This window comes from Hoplias malabaricus, unplaced genomic scaffold (genome assembly GCF_029633855.1).
Source record: "Hoplias malabaricus isolate fHopMal1 unplaced genomic scaffold, fHopMal1.hap1 scaffold_62, whole genome shotgun sequence".
In the NCBI taxonomy this organism is placed as follows: domain Eukaryota; kingdom Metazoa; phylum Chordata; class Actinopteri; order Characiformes; family Erythrinidae; genus Hoplias; species Hoplias malabaricus.
The window spans coordinates 67,078-86,926 of NW_027101061.1; the positions used below are offsets into that span (position 1 = coordinate 67,078).

A 19,849-nucleotide genomic window follows, 5' to 3' on the forward strand; every position below is an offset into this window, starting at 1 on the left:
CTTCTGAGCACTGAACGTAGAGAACCAGACGACCGTGGCTGTTGTCGTCATGTCCACAGCACACGGTGTTTGTCTGTCTCTGTGTAATAGAAGCTATAAGCCGCCATTTAAAAGCTGTTAAGATGTTGTTCTTGAAAACTCAGACTTGAATGCAGGCAGAAATTTTATTTGAAACTGCTATTTATATAAAAAAACATGATCAATCCTTCAGTTCAAAATCTCACCATATTGCCCAAATCTAAATACCGATAAAGCTGATATTATCGGTCAGCTCTAGTTCTCCCTACATTCTCTCAGGGTCGGTCCAGTACTGGACTGATCTATATATTAAGAGCGCTGGAGCTTTATAGAGTGTGAAGTGCTCCAGATGCCAGGAATGCCTGAGGGAGAGTCTGGCTTTATTAACTCTCGCTGGAGAAGAGCCAACAGCCTCAATCAGGTGAAGAGAAGAGCTTCACTCCTCTCAGGGCTAGTGGTGTTACACTTCTGTTGTCTCCGTTTCTCAAAAAAAGAAAACAAAAAAAGCCCTCTTGTCCGACCGTGTCGCCAGACTCTATTCAACCCTTAGAAGTCCGAGTTGTGTGCATTAAAGCATGTTGTAATTCTATGTTATTCTCTCGGACACTGCTCGTTGAAACAAGCAAGAAAATGATGTGATATTTATGTTATTTTTTAGAAGCGTATATGATGAAATTTCATGTACTTTGTAGGTGTACTTTCTAATTTTTGGGCCTTGTAGGTGAGACATAAACATGTCTATAATGAATAGAAATCCATGGCAAATGGAAGTAAAATGACCAACAATACAACTGGAAGAGGGCCTGGATTTTCATTCCCTCAAGCCAGTGTTACACAGTATAACAGCTGGGGAAAAGAGCCGGATAATCCCCAATGAGGAGGGGGAAAAAAAGGAGGGAGATGTATAGACAAAGTCAGTGTAGGAATCTTTAAAGACGCATTTCACCATGACGAGAAGAGTAAAACAGACCACGATGAATGGCACCAGACACAGATATGGAGCGTATAACAGACTCAGAGGTAAAGATAAGTCAAGCAATGAGATGCAGAGTTTGGCAAGAGTTAAGAGCTGCAGAGATTGTGAAAGGCAGCATTAACTGTTGGGAGAGGTTTGTTTCTACAACAGTGTAACCCTTATAAGGTGTATTTAAGAATTGTGGTTGTTTTTAAAAAAAAATTCAAACCAACATTTATAGCTTCACCACAATCAACTCCAATCTACTGTCTTCCTCAGAATGGTTTAAAAATATAGCAAACTCCTGTCAAATTTCACTTGTTAACTTGAATTAAAATGAACTGAAATCATTGTTGTATCTGCATGTGAGCAATGGTTTCAGTTACTTTTCCTTTAGCTGAAGAAACGTGAAGCACATTTGTTTATTTCACTGACGGGAGATCGACTTGTAAGATTTATTCTACACAGAAACCTGTGTAGAATACAAAGGACTCCGTTTTATTACCTGTTCATCATCCTCCACCACCACCAGTGTCAGTTTGCTCTTCTTGAAGTCCAGTCGTGTGATCTTAGGCCTGTGGATGTCAGGAAAACCATAAAAATCTCAAATGCAAAAAGCTCCACAGCAATAAGTTTCTAACATCGTATCTAACGCTTCACCTTCTGCTCATAAAGGGCTTAAGATTCAAACAACAAACAGAAAATATACACTAAATCATCCAGTTTCACAAATCCAGGGCTTGAGGCAGAAGATCTCACCAGAAGAACAGGCCGATCTTAGTTTCCCCCTCAAACACCAGCACTCCGGTGGGGGTCAGTCCCAAACTGTACTCATTTCCGTCTCTGGCCTGGAGGGGATCGCAACAGAACAGAGCTAAATCGAGGGATATATGTGGATTGGGACAAAACATACTTTCCAATCCATCTCCACATTTCTGTGGACACAGATCTGAATGAGAAACACGTGTGAAGACATGCTACCATCCGTAGATAACGTAAACATTCTATATGAAAAAAAGAGAATGAAAAAAAAACCCTAAATGAAACTTACATGTAGTTTTAGATGCATTATATATTTTCTAGAATTTCTGAAAAAGACCAAATGCTTTTGAAATTCAAGGGACTACATATGTTTTATTATTAAAAATCAGTCATTTTTAATGATCTACAGCAGGTATCAACAAATAGCAAACCTTGGTCTTCACCTGGATGAAGAAGTGAGGGTTCTGTCCTAATCTGTGACCAACTGGTAATAAATTACATGTAATAAAATGCATTTCATGAAGCGTTATTGATTTCAGAGTCTGTGCAGTAGACAACAGGCACAGCTCATCCTGTAAATCCTATGGAACTGATAGTTTACCCTGTGTGGCCTGTTCGCTAGAAAGAGCGAGAGGGGCGTGAGAGAATAAGGAACTGTGATTGAGAAAAGCGAGTGTTTAAAGATGGATGGTAGTTCTTCCTGTGGCTGGTTCTAAACCAGTGGGTCTTACATGGTTTATTCCCAACTTTTTTTTAAAGAAAGAGGGTCTCTGCTTATAAATCCTGGAGGTCAGTTTGCCTACCTTGACCATGTGCATGTCCACTCCGTACATCTCCAGCCACTTAGCTTTGTTCAGGTAGTTGATCTCAGCCTGAGCAGGAGACTGACCCCTGAAAAGAGGAAAAGCAGATTTAACTGACTCCCTTTGCCACAGTGCTACTCAGACACTTGTATTTTTGCACACTGGTAATTTCTAGAGTGGGATGTCTTTCTCATGATGTACCTCGAGGGCAGGAGAAACGAAAAAACAGCTTGTTAGGGCAGTTCGAAGCTGGCTCAAATAAAAAGACGCGAGCTGTTTGAAAGAACAGCCTACAAGTTTCTCTGTATCACAATTTCATAATAAACTCTTTTATTAACCCCATTGCTTCTCTTTAAACTTATTTAAATGAATTTTCCCCCAAAAAGTGATGATATATTTAATATCTCTACAACACACACCAGTGCCTGTCCACATGTGTTCCACATTACACACTGCTGTGTGTGGAATGGCCATCTATAAATCACGCTGTAAAGTTAACAGAGACTCAGGAGAGCGGACAGCAGTGAAAAGACGGCTCAAATCCGAGCTGATAGCTGTATACGACATCCGCACACTCCCATCACCTGGTTCTAATTCCCATTTCCTCTGTGAAGCCCAGACTTAAGCAGATGGATGTGTTTCACAGCCTCTAGTCTGGCACACAAACCTGCACTCCTGCCAGGCTCTGTACACCGCCGACTCCATCTCCTCCGTCTGCTCCGGCACAAAGCGGAACTCCGACACAAGGTCCATGCCGTGCTCCGCAGGGTCACAGTCGCCCAGTTCGGCTGAGGAGGAGAGAGAGGTCACGGGTTAATGATTGAGAGATCAGTGGAGCAGGACATGTAACAAGTTGAGACATGTTAAATTTTAACATGGACTGGCCAACACTTGATGACTCAGAAAAGAAGGGCTTGAATGATATAAATATTGGGACTTATATTTTTATATAAGAAAACAGTCGATAAAATTGTGTACACAATTTGGATTTAAATTACTATTCAAAATTAAAACCTATATTACAGGAGGTCCTCGGGTTACGTCAGTCCCGACTTACGATGTTTCGTGTTACGACACATCTCCCATTTACTGTATAAAGCCTTGTTTCGACTTAAGTGGTTTTGCGTCGTAAACGTCGTAACGTGAACTTCGTGTTTGGTGTGCGCGGCGGAAGAATACACGGTTACGCGGCCCGGGACCGAGGAGGATAGGTGTTAGAATAGGATAAGTGCGTACAGTATGTTATTTACGTACAGTATGTACGTATGTTCTGACTTACACCGAAAATCGGTTTACAACGCGACGTAGGAACGGATCAACGTCGTAAGTCGAGGACCCCCTGTATATAGTTCAGCTATGCTTTACTGACTTTACTGCAGGAAAACAGTTTGGTCCTAAACTGGACACAGTTCTTAAAAACTGAAGAGGAACAACATAAATAAACAAACAAATAAATAAATAAATCTGTGTTTCTAATTTACAAACAAAACTTAGTAATATTCAGAAGTAAAGCAATCTACAGCCACCAGACATCAGTCAACGTTTACCTGATGGGGACGCTTCTGGTGCTGCACCAGATCCTGCAAATTTGTCCCAATTTCTCTGTACCCCCTTCAATATTTGGAAACTTATTTTCACTTGACTTTCCTCTTTTTGAGCAACACTAGGTAGTATTTTCACCTTAAAAACCACAGCTTCAAAAATCACTGTGATGCTCCACTGTCCTGTAACAGGGAAAACAGAAACCTTTGTTGTTGCCACACCAGGCTGAGCACTGCAGAAACTGCACTATGTAACTTTTGCAGGAGGGTAGGAAACCACTGGGCCTTTATGAACCTCAGCTGATCAGTCTGTAACTTTACACCTATACGCTGTACAGCAGAGAGTGTGAGTCAGTCAGCGATGTGGACGCTGAATGATTTGTGTGAGAACACAGAGGGAGGCGGGCGCTGGATTAGGGGGCCCTTCTCTAAGGCGCGGTTAATGAGCTGGCATTTACCCCACAGAAAGAACTAGAAACTGCAGGCAGAGACAGAGTAAGAGAGAGGCAGCAAAGAGAAATGAGAAACAGAGGTGAATGTGACATGGATAAATGATCTTAAATCTGTAATGACAGCATTACGTATGCCACAACTGTAATAACTGCATATTTTCTTAAAAACAGCCCTAAATGGAGACACATTGCCCTTTTACAGCGGTTCATCCAGACAAAGACATATTCAGTTCAGGGCTCTGGATCACTGAGACCTACAAATGAGCCAAACATCTTTTCTCAGGGTGGTTTTAATCATAAAATTCCTCACAAAGCAGCAAAAGGACAAGCTGGAGAGGGGTAAAATTATTATTATGATCTTTTTTTGTGGCCTAAAATGTGTTGAAGCTTTAAGATCTGTTACGAAAGGCAGGTTTTAAATGATGATGGTGGGAGCTGAAGGACTATAAACGCAGCAATGACAGTAAAGGTCAGGAGTGTGAATTGCAGTTTGCACATAATCAGGAAGAGTATGAAGTAAAAATGCCCTCTTTATTAACTCTTCAAAGTTTTTACTGTTCAGATCAATAACTATTTTACCAGGAAGGGGAAGGACTGGTCTGCTTACACCACCAAAGATCTAGCCCCTTGACTTAAGCGAGGGAATGCCTCCAAATGCAGACACCAAATGTGTAGAGACAACAATCATCTCACCAAAGGGGGACTACGAACCAAGTTCGAGAAGCTGGTAGAGGAACTAGTTCCTAGTGTTAAGCAAACTGAAGTTATATCCCACGTATAGGTAGCTGGTGCTGGTCTATTGAGTTTGTGCTTCTCGGGTTCAGAGTGTACAAAAATTCCCTCGCTTAAGGGCAAGGCCTCCCTGTTCCTCCAGGTTGGCATTTGCTTCAACAGGAGGTCTCTTTCTTACAAATTTCAGGAACCTTCAGAGTCCCTGGGCCTGGATTTGAGATAGACCAGTGGTAGCCCATGACACAAATTGCATCAGTAAAAATTATGAAAAAAAATAAAAAATCAGCAAGGTTGTTTTAGTTGGTATTACCGAAAAGCTGACTGTGATGGCACTGAATCAAACCATATACAGTGCTTGATAACGACAGGTTACCGTCAGCTGTGTCCAGCAACACACTTGTAGCTATAGACCTTAGAATGTTAAGGCTCTAGCCTTGACTTACCCTGCAGAGAGAAGGCTGCCAGCTCCACTGCTGTATCAAACGGGCAGTCTAGCCTGAATTGAACAAAAAAACAGACTTGTTAGCTCCAGGTTCAACGGCATGACTTCTTAAACATACATTAACCATGCTGTTTAGCTACACCGAAAGGCCACTGGATTTTAAAACGGAGTCATGCGAGGACACACAGTATTAGAGCGTCCCAACTGGCCTATTACCTCTTTCGAGAACTGAAACCAACACCCGCAATCTTCTTATAATTCCATTTACGGTAATTCACGTTAAAACAAACCACATAATCCACCTGAGCCTCTTACCAGTCAGACTTACAGTTTTCATCACATTTATGGCTTCTTACAAATGTTTCTGTCCTTTTCCATGTAAACACGGATCCAGCGCTGTGATTGGACAGACTCAGAAGAGGGGGCAGGGAAACTCTTAAGACTCTGCACTTGATGTCAGAAGTGGGGTACAATCAGAATGGCTTGTTTTATCCTCTGTTTTGTAGTCTCGTACTGCCAGACTCCCTATGGAGTGTCCGGTACCCTTCGCCATCTAACACGGCCAAGAACTGTCTACTACTGCAGGAAAATAAATTTGACTGACATGCAAAAGGACCAATCACAAGTCTGCTATTTTGGCAAGATGTGTTGAAGAGGGTAAATAGCCAATCATAGCAACTGGTAGAATCCTAGATAGTGAGTGAAGTATCAGACTCTATTTCAACTTGTGGGTGGAGCATCTGTGGGAGATTAGTGTATATATATCAGAGGCGATTGCTCTAAGACTGCAAGGGAAGCTCAGCTTCCCCTAAAATGTCAAAAAATAAGTGATCAAATTCTGTTGTGTGTACTTGTCAGTGAATAAATATGCACTACAACGTGCTCAACTTTTGTTCAAAATCAGCTTCTTATCACTGGTAAAGACGTGGCTTTCCTCTCAATCATTCCCACAGCTTCACGGTGCTTTAAACAGTTCAAGAGTTCAATAGCGAAGCAGCGAAACGAGACGAGTGATTGGATAAATGCTGGGCTTTGTCCTGACCATCGGACGCTCAGCATCTCTGGGGGTCTATGGGGCAGTGGGCTGGCCTCGTCTGGCCCGGACGCTCAGCTTCTGCATGATGATTGGATGATCTGTCTGAGGCTGAATCCCTTTTTGATTGACAGCAAAATGAGCGAATCAGCGATCCTTTGGTGTAGAGATCCGTGGGAGAATTACATTTTCATTCTGTTCTGAGTTGAACCGGAGACTTTCTTAAACCTCTTAGCGGCATTTTCTTTGTTAAAAACGACTAGCGACAAAACTAGGTTCTATTTCTGGTGGGTTTTTTGTAGCTGCTTGTGTTTGGAGAATGACTTCTATCTCTCTTTCTGACTTCTATTGCAGTTTCTGTCCAGCGGGTGCTGCTGAGCCCCTCCACCGTCAAAAAGCACTCACAGGCGGACACACTTCACATGGGCCAAGGCCGTTTAAGCAGCCTAGCTCTGCTGGCCATTGAGAGGACACTAGTCAAGTCCCTGGAAAAGACGCCTTGTTGGTACGACAGGGTCACAGATCATTTTCTTGAAAAGGAACGGAGGGTAGAATTTACGTATAAATAAACCGACACATTTTATGATGTAGGCCGAAATTGAGCTTCCCCTCCTTGAAAGACCAGCATCTGCCACTGAGATATATATATATATATATATATAGTCATGTATGAGTTCTTATGGTTTAAAAGATTTTAAGGCAGCTATAAGAAAACCTCTTCTTACTTGCCACTGAGGATGTCATGCTTCAGTTGGAGTACAAAAAGATATCTGTAAAAAAAGGACAGACAACAGACAAGGGCTCAGTTTGTGAGGATGTTTGCTATTAAGGAAACATTTCAGAGAGATCAGTCAAGCAGAAATGGACCTTGTGAGCTCCTCGTGCAGGTTGTTGGGTTCTGAAGAATAGAACTTAACTCGCATATGGAGGCAATACGGAGGCCCGACTGGAGCAGACGAGACAGAATATGTTAGAAAAGACACATGGAGAGCTGTATATACACAACGACACTCAAACCGAGGCTGGCCTGACAACATAAAAGCTTCAAACCCGAGTAATCACCCACTGAGCCTAATGCATTTTAAAAACACCCTTTTAAAAGATTCAGCTCATTATCACTCGATCAGCAGAACACTGACCAGCCCCAGTGGCCAGCATTCATTTCACTCCACCACTTTAAGAGCCCTCCCTTCTTTTCAGAATGATTGGTCAGCACTAACCAACCACCCCCACCCCCACCAAACCCTTCAGATGCACCTTAAATTAAGTTGATTCAAGTGTAAATGCAAAAGAGGGACGAATCCAAGCCACGCACTTACTTTTAACTTGCTTTTTAATGCTTTTCGTCACGTCCAGCCAGTGCTGCAGACAATAAGATAAAGAGAAAAGATAAAAATGTCAATATCAATGTTTTTAACAATATTTTAATTAAAGTGTCACAGTAAAAACAACAGTTATTTTCTTATTTTTGAGGAAACAGAAGTTACTAAGATGATATCTTAGGTTTGTGTCTATAGAAGTGAGAGGTGAAGAAAGGGAGGGGCCTTTTGATGGAAGAATGGAAGGTCTCTCTCTCTTTCCTCCCCCACATTCCACACTCCCTCCCTCCCTCCCTCCCTCCCTGCTTCAGATAGCACAGCACTCTGACTCAGTCTGACTCCACTGCTGCTCTTCAGTTTTCATTATTCCCTGTTCCACAGATTTCTGATGTGGCTTTGAAACAAACTCAAGCCAGTGAAGGACTGGTATATCGCAAATCATCATTCTCATTCACATGCCATGATGTGGGCGGAGTCAGCGATGAGACAGAGCCGAGCCAAGATTCATTTAAAGCAAATGAAGCAATGTGGTGATTAGATTTAATAATCAAACATGGTGGTAGCTGCTTTATATTCGCTACTGTGTTATGGCACCAGGCGTCAGTGAAACCATGTCGACCATAGGTCATCTGGAGCTTAGAAATGCTAACAGGCGAAAAGTGACGTGGCCGAATGCAGGGGTACATTTTTGGTTGGTACAGAGTAGTGGCTCTGAAAATGGCAGACGAGGGTTGGTTTCCCTGCTCAGAATAAGCACACCACAGTACGTCGGTAAGAGTCCCCAGGTAAAACTCCTAATGCTGCATTAGTCTACATCCCTATCATTAATAATACAGGATTAGAGTGTCAGCAACATGCCGCTCATTTTTTTTTAATAAAAGGAGGCATCAAAAGGGATCTAAAAGTTCATTAAACTTATCTTAAAATAGCATCCATTCTTAATTCCTATTCCAGCGCTTCCTTAACTCAACTAATGCAAGAAAACAAGTGACTGAAGGTTAAACTCCATCGGTGTACACCGTCTCAGACAGAGGAGTACTCACAACAGATCTTTTAACAGCAGAAATATAATCCCTGAATAAATCTGATTTTCCTGCTCACATTCATCACAAAAATGATGGAGAAATCTGGAGAAATCAAAGTCATTCAGGCTGAAGAAGTAATCATTACCCTAATAACAACTGTAACTCAAATGGAAACCAACATCTTCAGTATTTTCTTACACGTATGATACGTCTCGGACGCTGCTCTTACCGGCACTTGTGCTGAGTCCATGAAGCGTATGCCAAAGTAGTCCTTCTCCACAATGTCCAGGTGATACATGATCTGGTCAAACAGCTCCTGACCTTTGGCTTTTTTCTGGTGAAATATGAACATGAAGTGTCAGGTTTCCAAAGCGCAAGACTCTGCTCTTAAATTACATTAGTGATTCTCAAAATGGAGACATTGTAGGGGAGGCAGAGCACAGCAAATTAATAGGTACGTAATGTATAACACTTGTAATAATTCCAATGTAAAGCTTTGAGGACCAATAACCACGTTAAGGAGGGATATGCCAGGAGAATGCTGCACCTAGCTTTGTTACCTAGATTGTGATGTGGATCGGCAGCTAATAACTATACACCACTAAGTGCTGAAGTGTATCATTTCATAGTGAATGGACCAATAAAAGTGCTCCAAAATATCTTGGAATTAAACGTTCTGACATTGACTTCCACTGAACGTTAAGAAGGTGTTCTCCTTCTCCGCTAAAGTTACTATATTAGAGATATATGTTTTTGTTTTTATGTTTATAGCTCAACATGCTTGAAGGAGAACTGTAACAGTATATAAAATAATGTCAAGACTTTTACATGCCTCTTTTCTTTGAAGCTGCAATTCATCAGGAGGTCTTATAAACAGGCCCCATTTTAAGGAACCAAATCTGCACCAAAATATCACTTCAAAATGAATCGCTTTCCTGAGAATTAATCCTGGAACACAGGAGAGGGGCCGTACCAGCCACTCCCTCGCTCCTGACCATACTCCAGCTTGAGAAAAGCAAGAAAAAGTAGGAATAGCACTTTGGGGCAATCACTGAGAGACTCAAAACCAAGATCCAAGCCCAAAGTCCAACCACAGACAATGAGTCAAAGCTGGTCAGTCAAAGCAAAGAGAGGGCCCTGACCTATGACCAAGGGCAGGAACAAAAGGAAGGATTCACCACACACTGCACGGGGGTGGGTGGGGGGGCACAAACAAGGTCTGAGGTATAACACCAGGGCAACTGATGAGTGGACAAGAATTCATTAGGGATTTGAGAGCAGTTAGCCTTCTCCTACAAGCGTGTTTATAGTGGCTTGGTTGTGAGTGACACACAGCTGCAGTTACGCCTATGAATGCTAAACCGTATATATGTTTGCCTTATAATTTATAACAACGTGAAATATTTCCTCGCTGGAAAACGGTAAACATGCCACACTAGCCCCAACCCTAGTGTGAAGATCCATGACCCGCTAGGTTCCATCTCTGAGTGTGCAGCGCTGAGTAGATCTGGGTCTGGATGCCCGTAGGCTTGGGCTGCTCTGTCCGGCCTCAGTGAGTTGGCATAGCGCACAAAAGCGTCTCAGCGGACTCGCGGAAATCCACACAAAGAGCCCTTTGTGCGCTCCAGTGAGCCCTGGGCTTCCCAGATCGCATTGTTCTGCGGAGGCTTTTTCCAGAGCTGCTCTCGGCCTTTTACATTCCTTTGCCTGGCTTCCTGCACACAAGTTACCGCGAGGGGCTTGAGAAATCTCTCTCAGCACCACGTCCCATGAATCCTGGGGCCTCCACTGTCTGGAGGATGGGACGTCAAGCTGGTAAATCACAGGGCAGACAGTGCAGAGAAACCAGTCATATACTGGGCCAGTGGTGGATGCAATTTAAGAGTATCCCATGGAAACCCTTTTAGGAGGCCTGTTATTTGATATACAGTGGGAAGACTGTGCATGTTTGTGCAGCTTGATGTCTTTCATGGCTTGTTTTATCTCCTTGCTCTACATCTCTGTCCTAAAGATGGGCTCCCTTTCAGTAAATGGAGGAGGGATGTGATTTATTAAAGCTGTATTTGAAAGTGCAACTTGTGAACTGTTGGCTGAACTGATTTGATTCTAGGGTCGACTTAAAGGCTGGTCTTCGGGTTCAAGTACCCTTTTGCTGCACACAGCAGTGGACAGTAGAGTTGAAAGATGAATCCTATTTTCAAAGAGTTCAATTTTCAGATGTTAATACCTGCAATTTTTTATTGTTAATGACATACTACATACACAGCTCCAGGGACCTGGAAGTTATGGGTTCGATTCCCGCTCCGGGTGACTGTCTGTGAGGAGTTGGTGTGTTCTCCCTGTGTCCGTGTAGGTTTCCTCCGGGTGCTCCGGTTTCCTCCCACAGTCCAAAAACACACGTTGGTAGGTGGATTGGTGACTCCAAAGTGTCCGTTGGTGTGAGTGAATGTGTGAGTGTGTGTGTTGCCCTGTGAAGGACTGGCGCCCCCTCCAGGGTGTATACCCTGCCTTACGCCCAATGATTCCAGGTAGGCTCTGGACCCACCGCAACCCTGAATTGGATAAGCGGCTACAGATAATGAATGAATGAATGACATACTACATTATCAAGAAACATATCTTAAGTTGAATGCGGTGATATTTAGCTCCTATACAACTGAAACTACCTGTGCTCTGTACATGGAAACAACTCCCCAGTGACTCTCTCAGCATTCAAAATTAAAGCAGCACCTGCTTATGTTTCTTATCAAAATTTAGATATTTCACTCCAAATCATTCAGCCCTAGTGAACAGCCAGCCCAGATCCCAGGGAGCAGTTGGAGGCCAGGTGCCTTGCTCAAGGGTGGTGTGGATGTTGAGGGAGGAGACAGCACTGTTCCTTCACTCCCCACCAGTTTAGTCAAACAAGTGGCATACTGGTCCCAAGTAAATGGGGGGCAGCCATGGCCCAAACTTAGAGAAGTGAGCTTGGCCCAGAAGGTAACAGGTTCCATCACTTTTAAAGTAACACCTAATGTGGGGCATGAACTAACAACCCTGAGATTGAGCTTTTTTGAAGAGGTCTTAAATATAATTTGTTTGATTTAATTTCCAAGGAAAAGCTACAGGTGTTGGTCTGACAAAAACATTTGCTGATGTAATTCTTGAATTGAATGATTCCAGTTAACTCAAAGGCATTTCTGAAGGAAACAGGAGTGCGGCGCTGGAATGAATCACTTCACATTGTGAAAGAGAAACAATCCACGGCCTCTGTTTACACTTCTTACAAGGCAAGGCATTACATTCAGTATCCTACTGTAGATAAGAAGGACTTTCAAAAGAATGTAATGGTCTAGCTCTCAAGATGAGAACACGGCAGAGAGAAGACAAATGTGAGGTAGATTTAAGATAATCGACAGAGGCCAGAGAGAGAGGCCTAATAATGTAATACCGTGTGAAATCAGGCTTATTATCTTAGGTGGGAGTTACATAATTCTATACGTACAGAGTGAGTAACAGAGCTGTTCAATATATAGTCTCAGCACCATCATCATAATACGCACATGTGCAATTACCACATCACATGGCATGCAGTATCAAGAAAGGCAAATTAAGCCAAACACGTCAAGCTCCAATCTTTTTGCTGCTGGAAACTAAAGAAAAATTCACATGCTTCTTTTTCTTTACAACTAATCTACAGGAGAACATCCTTCACTGCCATTTAAGGGCTCCTGGAGACATGGCGAGACATCTGCAGACCACTGATCTGACTTTAGCCTAGACTGATATATAAGTTTTATATGAAAACATTGGTGTCATGGTTAGCTGAGTAGTGCATTTACACACCCTCATGCCCCACTTCAAAATCAGTTCAGATCCTAACTACTTTCCTGCTTCTGTTTGCAGCATTGAAACCAACTGTATAGCAGTTTAAGAAATGACAGTTCATCCTCAGTCCTCTCAAGTCGAGCTGGACGATATGGCCAAAATTTATATCACAATATCCATCCATCCATTATCTGTAACCGCTTATCCATTTCAGGGTCGCAGTGGGTCCAGAGCCTACGTGGAAACATTGGGCGCAAGGCAGGAATACACCCTGGAGGGGGCGCCAGTCTTTCACAGGGCAACACACACACTCACACATTCACTCACACACTCACACCTATGAACACTTTTGAGTCGCCGATCCACCTACCAACGTGAGTTTTTGGACTGTGGGAGGAAACCGGAGCACCCGGAGGAAACCCACGCAGACACAGGGAAAACATGCCAACTCCTCACAGACAGTCACCCAGAGCGGGAATCGAGTGGGTACCTTGAGTTGTGTGACTGCGACACTACCTGCTGTGCCACCGTGCCGCCCTATATCACAATATATTTCTTCATTTCTGTACATACAGTATAATTCTATTCAATCATCATTGCTTAGTCCAATTCAGTGTCATGGTGGCAACAGAGTGCACAAAGCACTGCAAGAGTCTTGCAAATTTCAGCAGCGCCTCCAGGGAGAGCCCCAAAAGTTCCCAGGCCAGCCAGGAGATACAGTCCTTCCAGCTCAATAAGTCTAACATTTTTTTCCAACATCACACAGCCCTACAGAGTAATGTAAATGCTTTTGTGATTCACATAAAAAGCAATTTAATAAAATCAGCTTCTGAGATTAAGGTTCTATTAATGTACTGGTACCAAAACAATTTCTAAAGTCCTTAAACGATATGTACGTCATCCACACAGGTGACATGTTAATAATGTGTTAAATGTATTAACACAATTTGTTTCTTCAAATATTCACTGATATCATTTTACATTTTTTAATATTACATATCTCCTCAAAGTTTCATGAGTATAAAATCAACAAGCATCACCACAAAGCTTTAGCCTTAAAACACTCTGCTATAGGCACCAAATAAGATAAATAAAAACAAATGAGGCGTCCAGTCCAGATGGGGCCCATGAGAAGTCCTGAGGCAGTGGTCCTGGAGTAAACACAGAGGCATTAAGAGGCTGAGGCGAGTCAACTGTTGGCTCCATTCACTGCCCTCTCAGTCACATGACCACGGGGCGTTTGAAGGGGATCATGGTATTAAACTCAAGCAGCACACACCGTGACACGCAACTGTCCGAGCCACGGCTCAGTGACCACAGCTAGATGAGCCCAGCTCGGCCACTCATTAACGCTGACAACACCAGCTCTCTGACCACGCTGCCCTTCCACCCCCTGCTTCAGGTAACGTAAACATGAGCGAATCTCTAGAGAACCAAGAAGTGAGAGAAAGCAGAAAGCAGGGATAACCACCGCACAATTCATTTTGAAGGATACCGCCTGGAGGCTTCTCAAGGAAATTTTACAGAGGTTCAGAGGTCTTACAGTTATAGTAATAAATGATTTTTCAAAAGACATATGAAGAAGATCCAGCAGAACTTGAGGGGGTCAGAAGACAGCTCCTGATTTACTCTCTCAGAGGGTTGGGACATGAAAATGAAGCATTCTTAAGGTAAAATACATCAAAGTATCTGCTGCAGAAACTATTAAATCAATGCTACCAACATAAACATCAAATCAAACACAGAAGGCCAACTGTCTTTAGGAGGAATGACGCAAATCCATATGAGGAGAGCTTCCAAAACATACTACTGAGAAAAACCAAGCCGACTACAGCTTACTCCTTCATACAATCCAGGTGTATGTTATCGCTGAGGCATATTTTAGAAAAGGCACAGGCTTAATGAGAGGTTCTGAAAGGTGTGGTGGAAGTGCATGTGCCAGAATTACCAGGAAAACTGCATCACTTTCATAATTAACACTAAACGCCCAAAGGCACTACAGGAGTCTTCCAACAAACACCCTCTAATAACAGCTCATTAAACAGATCCAAAGGCACTGTCATTCAGTGTTCTCCTCCAAGCGTGTTGAGCCCTTTGCCACCGCACTACTGGTGGTAATGCAACATTTCAAGTGTAGTAATTTAGCAAAGGAAAAGGCCCGGAATTGGCATAAAGTTTCTTTTAAAATCACACTAAAAATTTTCTTTTTCCCCTTCAGTTGCTTGATTTTCCATCTCTGCAGACAACCAATGGCTGCACAGAAACCAACCACCACGATCAGTAAACTCCAGCTGTGATACAGACCGGTAAGTCCACGCTGACATCCGTCCCGTCCAGCATGGACACTCTGCAGGTGATGACGTTTTTGTTGTCTCCGGCGGCGGGGATGTGCGTGTTGGCTCTCTGCGCCTCTCTCAGCCGCGCTCTGTCCGCTGCCTTCCGAGCCGAGCGCCGGCCAAGCGTCCGGCGCAGAAAACTCAGCATGGCGCTGGACCTGCGGATAACACCTGAGGGAAATGGAGAGAGCGAGGGAGAATACAGAGATGAAAACACAGCTCATGTAGTTTTCTGTCCGCGTTTCACTGAGAGATATTCTCTCCCATTATCTTGTACACACCATGTTATAATAAACAAAGGAGTGTGTCACAGATATTCACTTTCTGGTTTAGATTCGAGAACCCCACTCCATACAGCACCTCTGATAAATGTGTGTTTATTAACCTTTAGGTACATTTAGAGTTGACAGTGGTGGTGATGGGAACAAGCTGTCATAATGTCTGCAACACAAACATAGCCATTTTATTTATAATCTAAAACCACAGCTGAACCTAAACATGTCTCCTGAGTTTGAGGATTATTTAAAAAGGAGCTTATAAATCACAAATTACCATACGATTAAAAATATATATAAAATATATATCCTATATTAAATTAAACTGTTCATAATGTCCTATACTAAGTTCCTACAGTTTAAAGACGGATGTCTGGTTCCGTTGACCACCACTAAGAACAATAAACGAGACTGAAATGGAGAATTTCAAATGTAAAGCGTTGTTAATTATTTTGTACAGACTTTAAAAATTTACAGGAAAATTCTGAAAGTCCGGTGGAGATGCCCTTTAAGTCGGGACCGTTGACGAACCGTTACAACCCAGTTAAACGGATAAGAGTTATATTTAATAGCGTATATTTATTGTAACTGTGTCATAACGTATTCCTTAATGTTTACTATAAGTAAATATATTATTGTAGATAATGTAACGGTATTTGTTTTTTATAAAACCTGTTGGACCCGTTTCGCTTAATTTTACGGGAACACTGAATACATTTGAATCGGTTTTTAAGGTAAAACTGTTTTTAATCTCTTGTTTTATTCACGTATTCGACACAAAAAACACTTTAGTTTGCTCTGTAAACGAATCTTAACGTTATTCCGATTCAACCTGCTGCTCTCAGAAACAGGTCGGGTAACATTTGAAAGAAACAGACTAATTACACTGATATTTATCCATTTCTGTTGTATTTTCTATTCTACTGTACCTACGCCCATATTATAAATAAATAAGTTAAATAAAGCCATTTCAGGTGTTTAACCGTTATCTGCGCCTCTCACAATCTTGGCTTTATTTGGGATCTTCCGTTCCACCTTAAATGGCATTCAAAGTACATGCAACTTCTACTCTATTTAAGGTGGAATGGAAAGTTCCAAATAAGAAGTGCGCTGCAACTTGTTGATTCAAACATATAAAAGAGGAATGGATGTGGATACTCACTTTCAGCCCTGGTACACGATCACAAACATCAGAAAACATCAGAAAACTCCGTAGAGTTCATGTTTTTCCGTCTTTAATCCACAAACAACTACACAATTGGAAGAATTTTCCCAAAGAGAAAAGGTAGGAGGGTTGTCTCTTCTCCCCTTCAGGATGTGACGTCGCCCTAAAATCCCTAAAAGTGGATTTAGGTTTAAAGAGGCAGCGCGAAAATGTACGGGATTTATTTTAAAGAGGAACTTCAACCAAAGTGAGAAATGTAACCACTGATAGTTTACATGTAAACATGAACCCTCACCTCCTACACCGAGTCACAAATGTCTCAAAAGAGAAAATTTCCCCTTTAAAGATTAGAAAAGCCACCTTCTGGTGATGCGTCTTGAAGGTGGGAGGGACTCATGGAAAAATCCATGTTTTGGGTGGCAGTAATTTGAAATGTAGAATAATAATTATACTTAGCATTAATGTTATGGCACATGTTTGCGTTGTTTTTTTCCCCATAATACGTCATTCATTAACAGATTCAACAGATTCATGATCAAGATTGCAGTGAGCCCAGTGTCTACAATTGGGTGCAAGGACAAGGTTTTATATATATATATATATGACCTTATGATTTTAGTGTCTCAATCTCTACCCCATCTTTAACAGGTGCTTGCAGGTAATTTTTACAACAGCACCATCCTCTGGATATTTTGGGGTTTTATTCACCTGTAAGAAGAATCTCACCAAGTCTCAGCAAAACCTATAAAGAGAATGTATTCTTAAGTTCAGAGCCCCAGAAAAAGTCAAGGCAAAGCTTATAATGTTGTCTCAATTTAATGAACAATTCCCACAGTTTAATAATTTGTTTTCTTAATTTAATATTTTCCTCCCTTCTATTTAGCAGTTTGCTTTCTTACTTTCAGTTTAACTATGGGGCACCAGACTAGTACCTCACTCACATTGAGCAGGCTGTTAATGCTCCACTGGGGGTTAATATTAGCACAACATAAGTTGTTGTGTATTACATTGAAAGGCAAATTTATAATGTGTATGTGGTGCAAAAAGAAAACAAAAGAAGAAGGGAAAGAAAACATCACATTTTCCCTTTTATTTTAAACATTTTTTTAATATACAACATTGTATTCACACAGTCTAGAATATTTACAAAAATCAACAAGTGGCACAAAATGACATTTTCACTTTCTGTTGCAGGTGTCCTTAGGAAAAAAGAAAAAAAAATAATGATAAATATAATGTCAATGAGATGTAATAAATGGTTCAATTACAATGTCAGAGTAGCTTTTATGACCAGCGCTGTTCCAAAAAAAAAAAAAAAAAAAATTTTTTTTTTTTTTTAAATACCTCAACACTAACCAAAACCTGAATCGTATGCTGGATGTGTTTTAAGGTGGACATTCAAGAGGAGAGATATCGATTGGTCCTAAAAACCTAAATTGTCCAACATGTCGCATCATTTTAAGAAATGACTTGGTACCCACTCTTAACGTTTCAAGCTTTCGACCCAGGTGTATTGTCCAGTACCACTGGAGATTTCACAAATACTCAATTTCCAGTCGATTACTTGGTAAACGGTGATCAGTTTGAGCAGCAGCATCCTTAACAGGGCATGGAGAAACAGCTGGTGAAATTGGGACATGGGCTCAAGGGCTTTTCCCAGAGAGACAGCTCAGTAAATGCTGATTGTGTAGAAAAACATTAGCATATTTCATCTGAATGAGGCCTAAAGTCAGGCTAGGCTAAGTAAACATGAGAAACAATTGACCGAACACAGTCAGCTTTCTATCCTGAACACTGCAATAAATAAAGCACGAGTTTGTTAAAAAAAAATATTTATTTACCACAAATGTCAGCTATTAAATCTTAAGATAACAAGTAAGCTTCATTTGTTTTTATCTTGGAACTATTAGGCTAATGTTGCTATCAAGTAGCTTGAAAGCTTATAGCCACCAGTTAGCATTGCTAGCATGCCTAACTCATCACACCTGTCAAATTAACCTCAAATAGATTTATTCATGTTGTTTTGGACACTATGACACAATGCTAGCTATAAAAAAACAAACCAAAACATAGTTTTTAAATGGCTGCCGCTACAGGTTTAGCCATGTAGCTCGTCTTGGCTGACCAACTACATTTGGGCTTGGAAAACTGTAAATATGTGATTTTTTTTTTCCCTTTCACTAATGTATATAAAGCCAAGTCCTGAGCCTCAGTGACTTGGCTACACACACACACACACACACATTTGGAGAAAAGAGTTGGAAGAGAAGTGTCGGGTGTATACAAATTATAACTGAGATGTTAGTGTTCTCCTCCAAGCATTTTGAATCGCAAACACGGTGATGCTGTATTTGCCTCGTAATGAGCCTGTGCTTCCTTCACCCTCACAGATGATGCATTGTGTTATTGGTGAGTTTTAGCTAAAGGGCTAAAAGGAGAATATTTTGTGACAAAATACTAGGCAGGAAGTTGGATAAAATAATACCTCAGCACATAAACAGAACTGCATTCTATTTACACACACACACACACACACACACACACACACACACACACACACACAGGAAACAAGACAAGTGAATACACAAACACACAGAGGGATGAAAACTTGTTGGCACTGATCTCTCTCCTGCTGTCCTGCATATGCTCGAGCGCCCCCGACAGAGTGTTGCTGACACAGCAATAGAAGCTCCACACAAGCTTGTCAGAGGTTTAGGAACATAGGCGCGATACAACTTAATCACATATGCACTTTAAGTGATGAGGAAGAAGCTATGTCAAGTCTGGGCACCCCTGGTCAAATGCCATGTTTTGTTGAGTCCCTAAGACAGAAGAAGCAAACAACCCCCTCTTCAGGGAACATACTGACCTTCTGGCATTTTCTTCCGCAATGTTTAGCACAACATTTCTATTTATTTTTGGGTTTATTTGTTTAAAATATTCATATTCCAGTTGTGAAGTAGAGAGCTTTGTCTTTACGTTCGTTTGTCCTTCAACCAACAAGTTGCATATGGTGATGTACTAGAAATAAAGTGGTGAATCTGCTGCTGAGATGATCATCAGGCCTCATGTCATTTCATTCCTTCACTGGAACTGTTCTGAGGTCAGTGATGATGGCTTTGAGAAGCTGTGGCCATTAGGCTGTGTGAATTACCAGCAAATTCAAGAGGCACAAATGGAGACA

General features: G+C 41.7%; 1 protein-coding gene across 1 annotated transcript in view; it reads right to left on the reverse strand.

Annotated features, from left to right (window-relative positions):
* LOC136684429 (band 4.1-like protein 5) overlaps nucleotides 1-16,909 on the reverse strand; it is a 40,692-nt gene extending 23,783 nt beyond the window's left edge. Inside the window, exons 1-11 of the mRNA XM_066659185.1 lie at nucleotides 16,663-16,909; nucleotides 15,194-15,396; nucleotides 9,312-9,416; nucleotides 8,058-8,100; nucleotides 7,606-7,684; nucleotides 7,464-7,508; nucleotides 5,707-5,759; nucleotides 3,206-3,326; nucleotides 2,539-2,626; nucleotides 1,733-1,821; nucleotides 1,479-1,548 (exon numbers count right to left, since the gene is read on the reverse strand). Of these exons, the coding sequence (XP_066515282.1) occupies nucleotides 1,479-1,548; nucleotides 1,733-1,821; nucleotides 2,539-2,626; nucleotides 3,206-3,326; nucleotides 5,707-5,759; nucleotides 7,464-7,508; nucleotides 7,606-7,684; nucleotides 8,058-8,100; nucleotides 9,312-9,416; nucleotides 15,194-15,373 (873 nt within the window). The 5' untranslated portion in view covers nucleotides 15,374-15,396; nucleotides 16,663-16,909. The remainder of the gene's footprint in view (nucleotides 1-1,478; nucleotides 1,549-1,732; nucleotides 1,822-2,538; nucleotides 2,627-3,205; nucleotides 3,327-5,706; nucleotides 5,760-7,463; nucleotides 7,509-7,605; nucleotides 7,685-8,057; nucleotides 8,101-9,311; nucleotides 9,417-15,193; nucleotides 15,397-16,662) is intronic.
* Nucleotides 16,910-19,849: the final 2,940 nt, after the last annotated feature.